General features: G+C 33.2%; 2 protein-coding genes across 5 annotated transcripts in view; one reads left to right on the top strand and one right to left on the bottom strand.

Annotated features, from left to right (window-relative positions):
- The window catches only part of LOC117121823 (dedicator of cytokinesis protein 7-like), a 36072-nt gene extending 25850 nt beyond the window's left edge, over nt 1-10222 (bottom strand). The window contains exons 1-11 of one of the 3 annotated variants that reach the window (XM_033267187.1): nt 10097-10222; nt 8160-8268; nt 7616-7791; nt 6817-7015; nt 5887-6105; nt 4035-4120; nt 3277-3343; nt 2738-2962; nt 2037-2193; nt 1478-1528; nt 457-513 (exon numbers count right to left, since the gene is read on the bottom strand). In XM_033267187.1, coding sequence (XP_033123078.1) covers nt 457-513; nt 1478-1528; nt 2037-2193; nt 2738-2962; nt 3277-3343; nt 4035-4120; nt 5887-6105; nt 6817-7015; nt 7616-7791; nt 8160-8268; nt 10097-10140 — 1390 coding nt within the window. In that variant the 5' untranslated portion in view covers nt 10141-10222. The remainder of the gene's footprint in view (nt 1-456; nt 514-1477; nt 1529-2036; nt 2194-2737; nt 2963-3276; nt 3344-4034; nt 4121-5886; nt 6106-6816; nt 7016-7615; nt 7792-8159; nt 8269-10096) is intronic. The other 2 variants (XM_033267188.1, XM_033267189.1) reach the window with 2 other exon arrangements.
- On the top strand, nt 10211-17718 carry LOC117121824 (stomatin-like protein 1). Of its 2 annotated transcripts, none has more exons than XM_033267190.1 (8): nt 10211-10339; nt 11177-11361; nt 13019-13113; nt 13773-13922; nt 14355-14614; nt 14896-14978; nt 15992-16273; nt 17050-17718. In XM_033267190.1, exons 2-8 carry the CDS (start codon nt 11211-11213, stop codon nt 17259-17261), a joined length of 1233 nt encoding a protein of 410 aa, XP_033123081.1. In that variant the 5' UTR covers nt 10211-10339; nt 11177-11210; the 3' UTR covers nt 17262-17718. The 2 variants fall into 2 exon arrangements, with proteins under 2 accessions (XP_033123081.1, XP_033123082.1); XM_033267191.1 differs by having other exon boundaries at nt 10275-10334.
- Nucleotides 17719-17758: the final 40 nt, after the last annotated feature.

The raw sequence follows: 17758 nt of genomic DNA, 5'->3' as shown, positions 1-17758 counted from the left end.
GTCTAATTTTATATTATACCTCTTGAATAATTCACATTGAATTCATGAATAATTGATCAATAATACGGAATACATGATTAATAATTCATGCTGAAGTGAAAAAAATCTGTACAACAGTTTTATGTTGATATTTTAATTTTTTTCTAATATTGAATTTTGTACCTTTCATTTTATTCTGAAAATTAAAAGTTTTTAGTAAATAATGGCATTAATAAAATAATCTGAACATGCATATTATATTACAAAGTTAATTTAGTTAAAATTTTGTTAAAAAAAAGCAAACAAATTGTAAATCAAATAAAAAGTAATACAAAAAAACGTGTTTTAAAAATAGCTACTGTAGATTAAGTATGATATAAAATCATCAATTAACTTGATATTATGAAATATATTATTAGTGATTTTCTTCATTAAGAAGCTTTTAAGTAATAAATGCAAGACCTTCTAAACACTTACAACCCTCTAGACTGCTGAGGTTCAAACTTTGTCTTTTATTGATGGTAGTTGTTGACACTTTAAAAGAAACAGCGGTAACACCCAGAAAAGAACAATTAACATCACAAAAAGTATATTAAAACGACTATGTTATTGTTAATAAAAATATCAAAAATTCTTAATTTGCTAATACTGACAGTGGTGGATCAAAAAGCTTGAAATAGAAGAAGGTCCCAGGGTAGGACTTTCACAGATGGAGAGTCTATACCATTACCACCATGTCTGGGGCTGAGGTAAGAACATTTATGATTATGGCACCTCTAAATGAAAATGGCACTTCTAGACTTCAAAATTTGCATATAATTTTCTTTTTTTCACCATTTTTTTTTTTAATTCAAAAACTTTTTTTTTTGGGGGGGGGGGGAACTTGTGCCAACTACCCCCACTTACTTGAATCCACCACTGATTAAGAATCTATGTGAGGAATTTATTCACAGAGGTTATCTAAATGAATAAATATGCTGCTTAAATATCTCTACTTGGGAAGTCTTTCACTAACAGCCAATCAAAAAATAGTAATCAATATTAAAGGAGAAAACAATAGAATATTATTACAGTATATCCACTGGAAAATATTATAGTTACTTAAAAAAAAACATTCTTATGGTAATAGCAGTCTGTTAAGTAATTTTGGAACCATCAGTATACTTTTAATTAGCATTTTTGTTTCTCCTTGAATAAATTTATAATTAAAGTATTGTTTATAGGGGGTAGTGTAGCAATACTAAACCTTGTACCTGCAGTTACCCACCTCCCCTAAGGAGTCTTTATCAGAAAGGCACAGGGCATCTAACAGAATTATTTAGTGTTTAATACTCAACTACCATTCTATTAGAACAATCAAAAGTGACATTCTTGCAAACAAACGTAGACAACCAAGATTTATTCAGGCAAAGGTGATTATTTAGAAGGAAATACAAGACTACTTTGTAGTGATTAGGTAAAAAATTAGGTCAGAAACGATGCATTGGTTCGAACTTACAAGGATCCAACAGTCCAAGATTAAAACTCTGTCGTTTCAGTAAGCTTGAGGCTAAGAAAAAAATGTTGGCATTAACATGGTAGCAAAGAATATCTAGCCACCAGTAGAGTTACATACAGAGTTTTACCAGCCACCTGTACAGCTTGTCACACATGTATGCAAATTCATTTTAATGAGTTGAATGATATTATGTTAGCATTGTTTTTAATATTGATGAACATAAATAAGCATAGAAAGTTTCAGTGCAAAACATATTAATTTCTTAATAATGATTTTGTGTAGAGGTGATTTAATTACATCTTATGTTGACAGTATAGTGTGCATTGAAATTTGCAGAAACTATGAATTTTGAGCTTCTGCTTATTCTAAAAGTTATAAAATTTTAATAATTGTGATGGAAAATTGAGGTGAAAAAATTTCTAAAATGAAATGAATTTGCAGTAAAGTATCAATGTGGAAGAGATTGTATGATTTATATAAAAGCTTTAATTTATAGCAGACAATGCTACAATAAACAACTTTGTAAGGCATCTTTTCTAATAAAAAAAGATAGTCATACCTGATGTCTTTGCTGTTTCAGTGTTTTCTGGTTTTGCGAGACCCTGTGAGCCGTTTATCACATTCATGAGATCGATGGCTGTCCATGCAAACGGCATACGGTAAGCACCCAGTTTCTCGCAAAAGTATTTGGCGTTGGCTTTGACCTTCTCTTGAACCTGTATAAATCAAAATAACTCCAGTCTTTACAAATGACATACATATTTACTTTATTAGTTTGACGTTCAGATGCTATTCAGAAGTGTCAATATAAATCCAAGTTAAAATATAAACATTTAATAATGTAAGCTTATATATTTCCAGAGTACATAATGGATCTCATGGCTCTATACTGTTGTATCACAGTGGCGGATCCAGGAATTCAAAGTAAATGGGGGGGGGGGCCAAGAGAGAAGTTTTACAGACGAAGTGTCTACACCACCTGGCCCCACCATGGTTATGTTAAGTTATGCTATGTTATGTTTATTCCATGTTGGTTGGTTAATTGTTTGTTGGGGCTGAGGTACGAAAATATATATTTATGACTCCTCTAGATATTGAATGTAACTATATTTTTCCTCCATTTTTCTTACAATTGGAAAAAAATGGTGGCCTGGGATGGCTGGGCATTCCCTTGAATCCGCCACTGTAACAATAACATTTTATCATACTGTATTATATCACATTACACCACTCAACATCCTCTTTCAACTAAAATCTTACCTTTGGGTTTTCGGATTCTTTCATATATGGCTCAGCACATTCTTGTATGTCTCCTTGCTGTAGGACTTTGTCCAACTTCACAACAATGTAAACATCACTTGAGGGGTACGTAAGTGAGAAGACGGCAGCCCGTGCCATAGTGGATACATCAGGGTATGAACTCTTATTAACAATCATCCCTTTAATTGCATCCGTATTCATGTCAAAATAGAAGTTCTCAGATATCTACAGTCAACGGAAAAATACATAAAATTAAAATATAAGAAATACTTTTTGAATTATATTATCAATTTACAGTACTAAAAATTTAATCTTAAGTTACATTTTTTTTTGGAGAGGGTAACCATTTCAAACTAACCTGGAAAGCTAGCTGATATTCAGGTCCTCTATCGAAATGTTAATGAAAAATTATATAACAACAAAGAGTATTACATTAAATTTTATTGTGGAAACACCATGCAATTCTGTTGATATTTATGTGTATCTTATAAGAAGAAAATATGTTCACAATCATTCAGCACTACCAACAATTAACTTACCTTCTTTTTCTCCTTTGAATCATAAAGTGCCATGGTTGCGAAGATAGGTTCTATCTCTAGTTCAAGTCTAAAAAAAAAAAAAATAAACAGTTTAAAAAACACAACCACTGACTCAAGTTTTTAAACAATGCATTAGAAGTGGTTTGGCGCAGCGGGAACGGTTTGATCTCCAATCCTCAAGATGGGGGGTTTCAATCCTTTGCTGCACATTTTGCTTGTGTCCTTGAGAAAGGCACTTTATCTGCATTGCTTCTATCTACCCAGGAGTATAAATGGGTACTTGGTGGGGTTGCCTGCTCCTGCACTGATTACCAGCAACATTTAAGCATGTGGACCCAATGACCAGGGAAAAGAAGCGCTTTGTATCTACAAAGAAAAGCTGCTATATAAATAATAATAATAATAATAATAATAATAATAATAATAATAACGATAACAATAACAATAATAATAACAATAATAATAATAATAATAATAATAATAATAATAATAATAATAATAATAATAACAATAATATTCTTTAGTGCTTTAAACTATCGGTAGTAAAATCAGGAAATTAAAATGCTATAAAGTTCTTTTTTTTAATGATTTACAGACTTTTACCACAAAAAAAGCTATTATTTATGGGACTCTGAATCAGCAAGGAAATATCCATTATTTAAATGGCATGAGAAATACTAACATGCTTTTGGAGAGAGTAATGCATGCTATTTATAATATTTTTTATTATGAATACAAATAAGATTATTTGTATTTACTTCAGTTGTAAGCATTTCACTAGCAATCTTGATCCAAAATGTTCTGCCGGAATATCAACTAAGGACCTTCTTTCAATGGCATCCTCCTGAAATAATTGATTAAATTAGCATATTAAAAAAAATGATAAATGATCATATAATAAATTGTAATTTGCTTTTCTGAAGGATGTTGTATTACTGTACATACTGTGTATTATAACCCTAGAATGAGGACTTTAAATACAGTCATCTTTTTATTTCACCAAAGTATGATATTTTATTTTACCAGGATTTAAACAACCAATGCTCTACATTTCATTACATCTCTATCCTAAAGAACAATGACAGAACTGCAATTGAAACAAATGGAAGGTGAGATGCGCAATCATTCCAAGAACATTGCTCGATTATCATACAAAGACAAAGACATTGATGATCACATTATCAATATATCATCGTATGGTCTGTCTTTTTCCAGAAATGTTCTTAGCCGTCGATTGCAATTTGTGTTTCCAAAACATACATCTCACAGGGACTTTAAAGCTATAGATATTTGAAAAAAAATTGTGGAGATTGGAGACAAATTTAGATAATGATGAAAAGAAAACCCTCATAGCAGCAACTTTGAAGTCTATTGCATTAAACTACATTTAATGTAAAGACCAGACCGATCACCACCTTGGTCCTTACTCAGTCCTAATATTCAGCGGTGGCACTAGAAATTTGCTGACAAGAGGTCAGACATGTCCGACAGAGGGGTCTGAACCAAGGGGCAGACTAGAGCCTTGGCCGACAGCATAAAAAATCCTGGTAGGGTTTATGGGTTGAGTTTTTTTGGCTTAGCATGGTCCAAATTGTGCTTTTACACCACAAAAGTAGGGATTAGCAATCAAAATAACGTTATTTGGATACGCAAATTATCATTTAAAAAATGTTTTGATCTGACGACCTAGTCGTAACATCGGACGGCAGGGGGTCCAGATCTGTCCGACGTGAGGGAAAATGCCTCCCTGCTGGTGTCACCTGCCACTACAATCAGCAACAGGAACATATAACTATAAACTGGCCTAATGGTTACATGAAAAATTATAACCATTTGCGAGTAATAAGTTCACAGTTCACAACATATTTTAATTCTCCAAAGAAATATGCTCCACTACTATTGGTACTGATGACTTGCTACAGTAGTTTCCTATGATGTCATCTCATTATTTAGGAATGTTCCTCTTGATGACCCTATTCACATCCTTGCTGACAAGGCTTTTGAAAATAACCAGTTCAATATAGTCTATCTATTGATAAACAAGGTCTTATTGACCTCCTAACGATTGCCATAAAAAACCAACTTTTCCAATATGATGGTAACTTGCATGAGCAAGTCAACGGTGTAGCCATGGGTTATCTATTTGATTCACTAATGGTGAACATATTCATTTGCAACATTAAAGACTCTGGCAAAATGCCAGTATTCTACCAATGTTATGTTGACGATACTATTTCAACAAAAATCTGTTTCAAAATGATTTTGAGTGGGCAATGTGTTCCAATGAAACATGAACACAATTGATCATAAAATCAAACATTTAGCAAGCTGCGCTTTAGGCACTGGTTAGCATCTTAATATATTATCCAATGGCTTACAACTTGTCTTCAAAGTTAATTTATTCAGATGCCAAAAAATGGCCTCGAGAAAAAATGTCCCCTGAAAAATGGCACTGGAAAAAATGGCCATGGTAAAAATGGGCCTAAATGACAGATAGGTAAATATGCCCCAATGATAAAGTATAAAACTTCCAACTAATGCTGCAAAAATTGAATCACTAAATCAGCACAATTGTTTAATCCCTGTACGAAGATCTGGGGTACAACCTACATCATCCATTGCCGGGTACAGGGTGAATATATCCGAGTTTCTAGCTGTATTCCTAGCCTCCATGTTGATCCTATCCTGTTGGTCGATTGGCGCATGGTCTAAGAGATTTGGAAGCAAGTCATCGGCTTCTGTGGATTCGAGGTTGAATATATTTGACGCCCAACTTCCACGTGGAGTTCTTTCCATGTGTATTGATCCTCGTTTAATTTCCTCTTCTTGCTACAAATATGGATTTGTGACACAATTTAATTTACAATATAATAATAATAACTTATTCAATTATATTGCGCAAATTTTATTAAAATATGTTCAAATGTGCATTACAATAGACAAGGATACATGTTTACAATAAAAAAAGAGAAAGTTAAAATTAAGAGGAGCTAAAATTCTGGAAAGCTAAAATTATTGTACAATTTAAAAAAAAATCACATATTAAAATTTGAATTATAAAATACATATTGTGATATATAAAGACGATAAACAGATCTTTTTGATGCAATGTATTTTGACCACAATGGGATTCAAACCTAATATCGTCCAATTAACTATTTAGTATTATTTTTTTTAAATCATGAATTAAACATCAGATTTTAAAGAAACCATGGAGAAGGTCTTTGCTATTTGCTATTAATAATAAAAATTAAATATTATCTTATCATCATTATTTATTGTATATATTATCTTTACAATTATATTACATTAATTCATCCAATCAATGTATAAAAATTAGAAAGAAAGTCAGTAAATCAATCAATCATTCCTTATATGTAAATGGCACATATCTACTTTTTTCCTTTAAAAATAATTATTATTTTCAAAAGACAATAAAGATTATTTTAAAAAAAATTGCCTTTACTTCAGTTTACATTGAAATAAACCCCTTAAATATTTAATTAATCCTACATACAAATGCTGTAGTTGTTGACATACCAGTTCATCTTCATCAATAAGTTCGAGTTCGTCGACTTCAAAGACTTTGTCGTTGTTTGCTATCAAATCAGACTGTATCCTCTTTAGTTTTGTTTTTTCATGACCTGCAACTTTACTCTTGTATTTTCGATTAACTACTGCCCATTCAGAAGTGTAGAGTTTCAGGCAATCCCTTACTTGTAGATCGGTCACCAGTTGCCTGTAGTAATAATGAAAAGAAAAACAATATCCTAATAAGTTGGGATAATCATAAGGCAGACATGAAATAAATCTGTGGGACCCAAGTCTGACTAAATCAGGAAGTGGAAGTGGTTTGACGCATTGGGAACAGTTCGATTTCCCAAACTCAAGGTCAGGGTTTCAATCCCTCGCTGTGCATTTCACTGTGTCCTTAGGCAAGGCACTTTATCTGCCTTGCTTCTCTTCACCCAGGAGTAGTAGGTACCTGGTAGGGTTAAATGCCAAAATGCGCTGATGTGTTCCATATGCGTTTAATGACCGGAGTAATGATAATGAGGGCTTAATATGCGCTATATAAGTCTACCATATTATTATCATTATCATAAATCAAAATACGAAAAATCTAGGGTCTTGTTTTTGTCAAATAATATAGTGTGATATCTATTTAATTAATTTCATACCTTAATGTAAGAATACGGTGCAGTGAAGGAGGGAAAGGCCACAAACGTCTACACTATCAAATTTTAATTTGACAATAAACTGTATGCCTATATATAGTCATGATGTGCCAACATATGGTCATGGTGTGATGTCATCATGACCAACCACTGTAACTTACTCCTCATCAGGCAGTGCAGGCTTGACTGTTCTACATTTTCTTGGTATGATGCTAACTTCTATGTCATCATCCGGGTACTTTAACAGCTGAGGGCAGTCATCACTCTGTATTCGGTAGTGGTGTTTTTCTAGATAGACCTCATAATCGGGAGGATCAACAATCTCCGATAATGAGGCCTAAAACGTAGAACAAAAGAATATTAAATATTGCGAGAGTTGTTTTCCCCATATAAGATATTAGAATACATCTACCATATTTTATTGTGATGAGCAATAGGGAACAATAAATGTTATTACAATACATTTTTTTTATAGTTACAATCAACATTTACTAAATAATTACACATTTGAAATGAAAAAAAGTGCATTTGATCAGATTTCAAATGAAATCTGATCTGAAATTTTTTACATTTAAATTTATTCATTCTGAATCACTGACAATGTAATTTTTTCATTCGCATTTCTCCGGTACAGTAGCTTGAGCAACCTACAATAATCAAGCTTAATTACAGATTAAATTTAATAAAATTAAATTTATTATCTACCATCTGTGGATGAATAACTGAGACATTGGAGATGCTTGAAGCTCTGGAGATACTGTTTGGAGTGGTTTGCCCAGAAATTTGACGGCGAATATCAGCAGCTTGAAGATTTCTGATAGGAAAAAGGGGAAAATGATTAACCGAAAACTGAACAGGATAGAGAAGGCTGAATTAAAATAAAGTAACTTTTCTTATTTTAAAATTCATGCTGAACTTACGCTGTGGCTAGAGGTCCGGTACCGCTATTTATCAAAATCCGCTGCCTGATCTTTACACACTTAAAGATGATTGCGATAGTACAAACAATATACTAAATATTCAATTAAAAAAAAAAAATAAAAAAAAAAAATTAAAAAAAAAAATTTCCTTTTGTTTTCCAGTACCATAGAATAATTATATGTGTGCAAGGGTAAAAAAATAATGATTATTTTTATTGGGCCTAATAATTAATTTTATTGCTTTAAAGCAATATTGATACAACTGCGGCACCATGAAATATTATGCGCCGAACAAGGTGTCGCCGCGCGTTTTCCCATTACACCTTAAAAAAATCCTGGGGAGAACACTGATAATCATTATTAAGTAAGATTAAGCCTATCTATACCCCCTGAACACTAACCAAGCCTACACCCCTGAACACTAACCAAGCCTACACTAACTAGATACAAAACCGATAGAGGGTGCTATAGATCGGCAATACAAATATCTCGATAGAAAATAGTGCCCTGACGGAGATAGGATATCCAATGTATTAATTGGGTATTTCACGGAAGTATACAACAATTTGACCAAATTACTTCCAGATAACTCTCTAGAAATGATTTCTGGACCAAGTTATTGGCTTTTTAAGCGCGCGAATCGAATTAGTAGAAGTTTTTTTAGTACAACCAATGTTTCGTCGATTTTCAATAATAAAAGGAAACCTTCGATAGTTTTTTAGTTAACATGTTTGTTTTCTTCAGTTTTTAAACTATAAAAATAAGTAAGTTTTAAATAATATTTGTGTGCATATTAATTGAAATAGATGGCATAAAATTCTATTGTCTTATCACATACTGCAGCTAGGCTTGGCTCGTACGAATAGAGGGCACCCTCGTTAATTTGCGGCGGCTACACGCAGGGTAAACGATGTTTTCCCCACTGGCCACCGTGTTGTCTGAGGCCTGCATTTAGGCCTAGAGTTATGCGATTCAATATAATTTATTATATGTAGAATCTATAAGTTGATAAAAATTATTAAATCTAATATAAATACTGTATATATACTAAAATACTAAATTATAATCGTTAGTAATTGTCAAGCATTATTTTAACATGGCCTAAAATGCTACATAATTATACTGTAAGTGACACACTACTTGTATAATAAAAACAATAGGAATTAACTCCAGCAAAAAACATATTTAAAATAGCAATATCTCCGCTAATATAGGTCTGATTTACATAATTTTTGTTTTAAAATGCTTCATTCAGTTAGGCCATGGAGGTATAAAAATGTTTATACCTCCATGGTTAGGCCTAGCCTAGGCCTATGTCTTTCTATTAAAAATAAATAAAAAAATATTTGGGACATTTCAATTTTTTTTGTTTCTAGCTACCTACCTACTACACCCCTGAACACTAACCAACAAATAAAAACGTATATCGATATTTAGGTTTAAGTAGGGTTAAGGTGGATCTAGGCTAGGCCTATATACCAGGTCGGAAGCGAATGTAAGAGTAGACACAGCATCAGCAGGCAGACCTGCCTGGACAGCCTCCCAACAAAAAGGTTTAGCTAGCCTATCCTAGGGCCAGGCCTAGCACCGGTCCTAACTGCCCAGCGTAGATACTTAATTATACAGCAGAAATATGTACGTCAGTGTTTCATATCGAATGTTAGATACCAGTCCTTTTAGATAAATCTATTTAAAATGTAAATATAATACAAAATGTCTTACTTGTTGAGTTTTTGAGCAAAAGCTCGCCTACCAGAGCTCGCCATCTTGTCGACTTCCGTGTGCGCGGTTGTTGTGTAGGGAGGCTTTCAGTGCGTTGCGATGTTCTAAGCGAGTTAACGCAAGTTGACGCGAATTGACGTTACCAAAATAAATTATGAATAATTTAATCTGTAAAATTAACAATTCCTGTGAGTCGACGGAGAAATGGCGATTCCAAATTAGCCTGCCTACCGGCTCAGTAATGTATGATGTTTTTTATTTTCTATGTTATGTTAATTAATCTACTTGCTACAAGTTAAAACAATCCTCTGCCAAGTAGATACAGTCTACTCACCAAACACAGAGTATTTGTTTACAAGGCTAGGCCTAGCTAGGCCTCAGTTTTAGACAGGCTAATCCTTCGACCTTGTTGTAGTAGGCTGTTTGTAGTCAACTCACTGGCAGCTAGTAGTAGTACTGTAGTAGACTAGGGCCTAGGGTAGAGTAGGTGGCATAGCTAGGCGTAGTACAATAGGCCTAGGCCGAGTGTATCCAGGTCCATACCCAAGGCCATTCTTGAGTGTAGTTTTCTAGGCTAGGCCTAAGCAGGTGTATTTAATAAGGCCAATCTGTGATCGCACTTGATCCAAAAAAAAAAAGTGTTTATGAATGTCGTGCATAGTTTTGAGACATTTGCAAAATTTGCATGTGCAATTTTACACAATTTGAAACTCTCCAAGGAATGATTTGCACAATTTGAAAACTCTGCAAGGAATTCTTTACACAATTTGAAAAATGTGCAAGATCTGCACAGCTCTGCAAACTGTGCAAGGAGATTGTTACCCATTTTAAAATGCGCAGACAATTTGCAAACTTTTCAGGGATAGCTTGTGCACATTTTAATTGATTTGCACTTTTTATACTCTATAATATATATTTTTCATGTTATTGGTAGCTGTGTGACTAAGATTCATTCCGAGAACATTCATGTTTTCGGTATTTCGTTTTGCTCTGAAAGATATGCAAACATTTAAACACTGCCTATTATTTAATTACAGAATGTAGTTCAATTTTCAGTTTTCATTTATCTTATTACTACAGAGTAATTAAAATCCAAGACCTGTCTGATTGATTCATGGCTGCCTTCAAGTACAATTATCTAGGAAACAGGCAGCAACAGACCATGGATTCTGAGACAAGTGCCTTCGACTACAGCTCGACCTTCAATTATGAATCCGCCTTCGCCTACAGCAAGAGCTACTATCCACAGATACAAGAAGAGAGAAGTATTTATGTTTTTACTTCGACTAGTAACTAAATAGTTTAAATTTAGTGGTTGATCTTTAATAATGTAATATTTAAAACCAGGTGGGTCATATCAGCTATTTTAAAGTGAAGATATGTTTTATTTTTATTTTGTTCATTTCGGCATAAAAATATACAAGACATGAACAAACAAATAGATATAAAAGCAGAGGAGATGCAACAGCATAAAAGATACTGTCACCGGTATGCATGGGTGGTGCCAGGAATTCCCTGATGAGGGGTCTAAGCTCCCCGACAAGGGGGCCGCACCCGAACGCTAGGACTGAATTGTCGGGGAAGCCTAGCTTCCCACCCCCAGTCGGGGAAAAATTTGTTAGAGAATTTTTTTTTTTATTAAAAGAATAATAAAATTTTGTGTTAATTTATTACATGGGATTCTTTATCTAAAAAGGATAATGTGATAGAAAACTATGGATGTTAAAAGTCCCCCTGTCGGGGAAGAGCTGGCGCAACGATGCACACCATACGATCGTAATAGTATACACCTCTTACATACGGTAGCACTGATCGCACTAAACATTTTTTTAATCCCTAAAATTTGAGAGCTTTACTAACGCATGATTGAATTGTACTTTTGGCACTTGAGATTTGATTTATCCCAGATGACCATTCTGGAAATTCCCCGACTGGGTGTCCAAGCGCGAGGTCCAGAGGTCCCGTTAGGGGTCCTATGCCCTCCTGGATCGCCTGCCAGCGCCTCCCCTGCCGATAAGGTGTGCTTTTGCAGAAAGAAATTATACTAGCATACCCGTGCTCCACACGATGTTGAATGAGTGGAGATAGTGGCGATGTGTAATAAAGTAGTTGAATGTTATGGGATGTTGATGACGCAATCATTGTGTATGTTGCCGTGTCATTATTTTTCTAAAGGACATGTTTGTAGGTAATGTTTAGAGTGTCTCTGCTAAATAGTCCTTGTGAGAAATTGTCCACTTTGATAGATAGGGCCTACATTAAAGTAACCTCTTGTATGTACAGTACGTGAAAATACAGTTGAACATGAGAAATATTTTTCTTGATTGAAGTACTTGCGGGATGCATGTAAGGCTATCTATATGTAACTAAAAAATAGCCTGTGGACATTGTGCCAATGTGTAATACATAAATTCAAGGTGTTGATTGGTGGAGCTGGCTTGACTATAAACTTAACTTCAGTCTCATTCACTATGACATGGCAGAAGAATAACCATAAAGACCTGATCCAAATCGACCCGGATTCGAAAGAGTAGGGCAGGCCCAGTCTAGGCGAAATTATTAGGCCTAGCTTACTGTATTATAATTGCCTTGTTTGTGCCCAGGTGTATCTTTATTTTTATCTGATCAATGTATATATTCAGTATCAATGACAGCTAAGTCAGAATTAATATAGATTAAAGATTAATAATTGTGATAAAAATGTTGAAAATATGCAAATGAAAGTATAAAATTATAGTGTGATTGTAATTTGTGATTACAATTTGTGAAAACAAAACATATGGAACACCAATGCAAAGATTATAGATAGACGACTACAGAGTTTGGTACTAATCATTAGTAATGAAATATTCCAATTGGTTATTACAGTACTGTATATATTTATCTAATTATATTTATATATACTTTAATCTTCTTTCGCAGCCTTCCATGAACCTTTAGCAGCCAAGATCTGTACCTATATTCTTATTGTTATTAACTATATGCTCATAGTATTCACTTTTCCAGTCTCTATAAAGGTAATTATTTTGAGTACTGTATTACAGTGCAGAATAATTATGTTAATTAGATCCATAAACTAGGACAACAGAAAGCCTATGGATAATCATATTGAATATTCCATTATTCATTGTGGTAATAAATGTAATCCTAAAATATATTCACAGAAAACAACAGGTACTGAATTCTCCAATATCATATTCATATATTTACAGTAATAATAACTAGAAAATAAGATTGATTTTCTAAATGTATACTTTTGATGTATATATGTCATAAATAATTATTAATTAAATATTTTTATATGTATATTACTGGAAATTAATACATTGTCCTCTATTTTTTATTCTTTTTATTGCATTTTGTATCCAAAAGGTGCAGTACAAATTCTTTTTTGTATTATTATTATTATTATTATTATTATTATTATTATTATTATTATTATTATTGTTATTATTATCATTATTATTTTCAAATATTTTGAAAGGTTCAATGTTAAATATGTGAATTTTTTTTATAGATTTTATGACAGATGATATTTATGAGCAATTCATTTTCATTACTGAATGTTTTAGGTTTTTCACCATATATGTTGAAGAGGAATTGTTTGCAATAACTTAATAAGTTAAACACTATGTCATTGTAAGGTGATTTATTAAATTTACATGTTTTATGTTAGACATTGAAACACTTTGAGAGGGCTGTGGTGTATCGCATTGGTCATCTAGAACCTCTGAAGGGGCCTGGGATGATTGTTATCTTACCATTCATAGACAAGTGGCATAAGGTTGATCTACGGACAAAAGCGTTTAATGTCCCTCCACAGCAGGTGTGTATAATAATGACTTTTCCCATATTAGGAATAATTTTTTGCCCTACTTGACATGCTATCATACTGAATGCTCAGTACGTTCCTAAATGTCTGATTGTACTTAATGCCGGCTTCTATCTGCTTCACATAATTCCTGTTATAGTGCAACAAGCACATGCATACCCACATAATAAGTAATCATATAGTATTGTGATTTATTTATTATTAAGAAACATCACTTGATGGCTTCAAAATACCACATTAGCACTGCATAGCATGTTAAGCACTCTTAAACTTTGTTTAGTAGAATGCTATTACTGTATAAATGCCAGATTTTTACTAATTATCATTGATTAGCCAATTGACTATTGATTGATTTTTGTTTTAATAATAATTGATTATTGATTATTAAAATATTCATTGATTCATTATTATCAAATTCTTATTCAGTTCTTGATTGGTGATGGTGCAGGAATATCGGTAGGTGCTAACATTTATTTCCGCATTGCGGATGTGAGGAAGTCAGTGAACAGCGTGCAAGATTTGAACCACTCCACCCGTGTCCTTGGTCATTCGCTGATGGTGAAGGCACTAGCAAACAAGACCACAAAGGAGTTGGATACTGAGAAAATGAGAATCAATGAACAGTTGCTGGAAGATATGAATGTGGTCACTCAGACATGGGGTGTGGAAATTTCAAGGGTAGAGCTGTAAGTTAGTGTTGATGTCATTTATGCTTATTTATATGATAATGATGATGGTGAAAATGATAATAATTATGATGATGATGGTGATTCTTGATATACTGTATGTAGTGCCTCACATTAAAACAACTCTTGTGTGCTTAATAACAATGTAATAAATTCAAATGGAAAAAAATATAAAGCATATAAACTCACAGAACTCTTCACAAAAATAAGTACATCATTGACTATTTCCGGTCAAATTTGTGTCCTGGTCTATAGTAAAAAAACTACATTTTTTTTTTCAGATCTGAAATAACTGTGTTGAAAGCAGCACCCGAAAGTAACACTGTGCAAAACATAATTGGACAACTCTTCTCATCAGCAACGAGTATGTTTGTTATATAGCTTAGCTTGTATATGCAAAATCATCGCTACAAAAAGCACTTTTAATTATTACCCCTGGGGCGGATTGCTATAAGCGGTCTTCAGACGGCCTTAATGGTTAGCCGGCTATAATCGTGACATCTCTACTGGCCTATGATTAAAATAATAATAATAATAATAATAATAATAATAATAATAATAATAATATTTATTCGGCATAAAAGAACAATTTAGCCAGGATGCGAGAGATTATATACTATTGCTATACCACGGTCTAACCAGTTGGCTGTCTTAAATTTTAAAGCCTACTCGGAGGAGGCTTAAAACGGTCTTAAATCATTTTCATCATGGCATTACAGGTACTAGACCTAGGCCTAGATCGTAGAAGACTAAGAATCGAAAGACAAATATTCCGCAAGCTTCTCAGTGTCTGTAAAAACCGATCTATGTTTATTTACATTCATTTTGATAAATATGCATGTTTTGAGCAATCGTAACAGCACCGTCATTTTTATGTTACCAGAGAGTGCTTGTTTAAATTTCAATAAGCGAAGACCGTTATAGCAATGGTCTAGCAGAGTGACTTTAGTAAGACCGTCTAAGTGATAAAGCCGGCTTTATTCAACGAGTTAAGACTATCAGTTAAGACCTGTTTTATAGCAAGTTGCCCCAGGCTAATTTTACACCAGTAGATTTTCATTAAGTATCATTCACATCCTACAAGATACCTGTAAATACTCCCGGGGGCATGGAGACAAATGTGGATATAGAGTGCCTTGCACACGGAGGATGCTACCAAAATGGACAGACAGCACAGGGTTGTACAGGGTTCAAATAACTGACCTCAAAATTAAAAGCCTAAACCAAAGGTTCTACATTTTAGCATTCTAGATGGTACTGTATGAAATAACCAGACGTAGTTGTAGATGGTTGATTTACACAATAAATGATAGCATATGCAATTAAGAAACTACTAAAGTAAATTTAAATTTACAATATTACATTTCTCTATCATAGCTGGAAACATTGGTCTCAGCACTTCAAACATACCACAACCTTTCTTGCTGCCACAACCCTCGTCACAGGCTCAGCCAAGCACAAGCTTCACTTACCAGAATGAACAACAGTCACTTGATAAAGCTGCAGTACACAGAGCAGTGCCCTCTATTACACCAGCAATTCTTTTAGCATCCATTAAACCACTGTTGAATGAATATATGGTGGGAAGCGTTGGGGCCGTGTACAAGTTTATTATAACAGGAGAAAATGGTGGCACTTTTTTCTTGGATCTTAAGAATGGTGAGTTTTAAATATTGTTTAAAAAGTCAATCCAAACTGCAACCCTTTTAAAATGCAACACAAATTGCTATTATTAGCAGTGGCTGGTTTAATATATATATTGAAACTCAACTTGTTTTTGTACATATATTTTTGTGTTTTATATCTAAAGTTATCTAGTATTTTAATGTATTTTTTTATAATTTTGTTAACCCATATATGTAACAAGGAAATCAAATCCCAAGACATTATTTCGACAATAAAAAATATCTGAATCTAGCCTATGTAAATATGAGTATGTGATTGGTCGAAATGGCATCATGTGACTAGTGCTAACATATCAAATGTTAAATAAAAAATAGATAAGCTGTACTAGTCTAATATATAATAGAAAATAAAACTCAGGATATTCAGTACTTTTATGACTAGTTTATTTATGACAGTACACAAGCTTTCGTGCACACAGTGCACTTCTTCAGGTGAATGTGAAGTTAACATAAACTTGGTGTATAAACCTAAGCAAGTTAATTATTCAAGCATACAATTAAGACGAAAGGACTAAAGCATAAGCAATAAACAGTATAAAAATGAAAAGACAGGTCAGGGGTCAGAAGTATTATCAAAGTCAGTGAGTATAATATATAGTAACTAATTACTTTTACTTATAGTTACTTTTTGTTAAATTTAACTTCACGTGTGAATCGGGTATAAGTAGGCAATATCTGTATACTATACTGTCTACACATGTTCTATATACAGTATGTATTACAAGATTATGTTGTCTTTTTTTTTTTAAGGACTGGGAGATGCCGGTGTTGGGGAGCCTCCTATCGGAGAACCTGACGTGATTCTTGAACTGTCGACTACTAACCTACCACGGTTATTCTCAGGTCAGTTGAAGGTTATGTCTGCATACATGAGTGGACAGTTGAAGGTAGAGGGCGACAGATCCGCAGCAATGAGGTTGGAAGAAGTTATGAAAGAACTGAATAAGGCAATGAAAGTGTAATGCAACATACTTGGAATATATATATATATAAGTAAAGATTCTGTGCAATAGTTTAGCTTTAATATGTTTAGAATAGTATGCCAATTTGTGTCTAATTTTTTATAGTTTTTAAATGTACCTGAAAAAATGAATTTAACATTAACTGTTCATAAATACTTTTTTAAAGTGAATTGAATGTACAGTACAGTTAAATTTGCCTAAGTCTATTTTGCATAAGTCAAATAATTTCTAATTTTACATGCCAAATTGTTGTGTTTTCCATTATTTAACAATCTGTAAGACGAATTTTATCTAAGTCGAACAATATCTCAATAGCACTTTGGATTCGACTTAGGCAAGTTTAACTGTATATCTACCTGGTATAACATATTATGTAAGTAAATATCTGACATAGGTTTTCTATTATGTAAAATGAGCAAGAGAGCAAGCAATTTAATTTCCATTAATTGGACAGCAATATGATTTGTATCTTTTCATTGAAATATCATTAACTCACT

Source organism: Anneissia japonica, unplaced genomic scaffold, assembly GCF_011630105.1.
Source record: "Anneissia japonica isolate Jap-2015-1 unplaced genomic scaffold, ASM1163010v1 scaffold2392_len1475705_cov187, whole genome shotgun sequence".
In the NCBI taxonomy this organism is placed as follows: Eukaryota; Metazoa; Echinodermata; class Crinoidea; order Comatulida; family Comatulidae; genus Anneissia; species Anneissia japonica.
The sequence above is the reverse complement of the archived record's forward strand: the minus strand, read 5'-3'. Positions and strand labels throughout refer to the sequence as shown.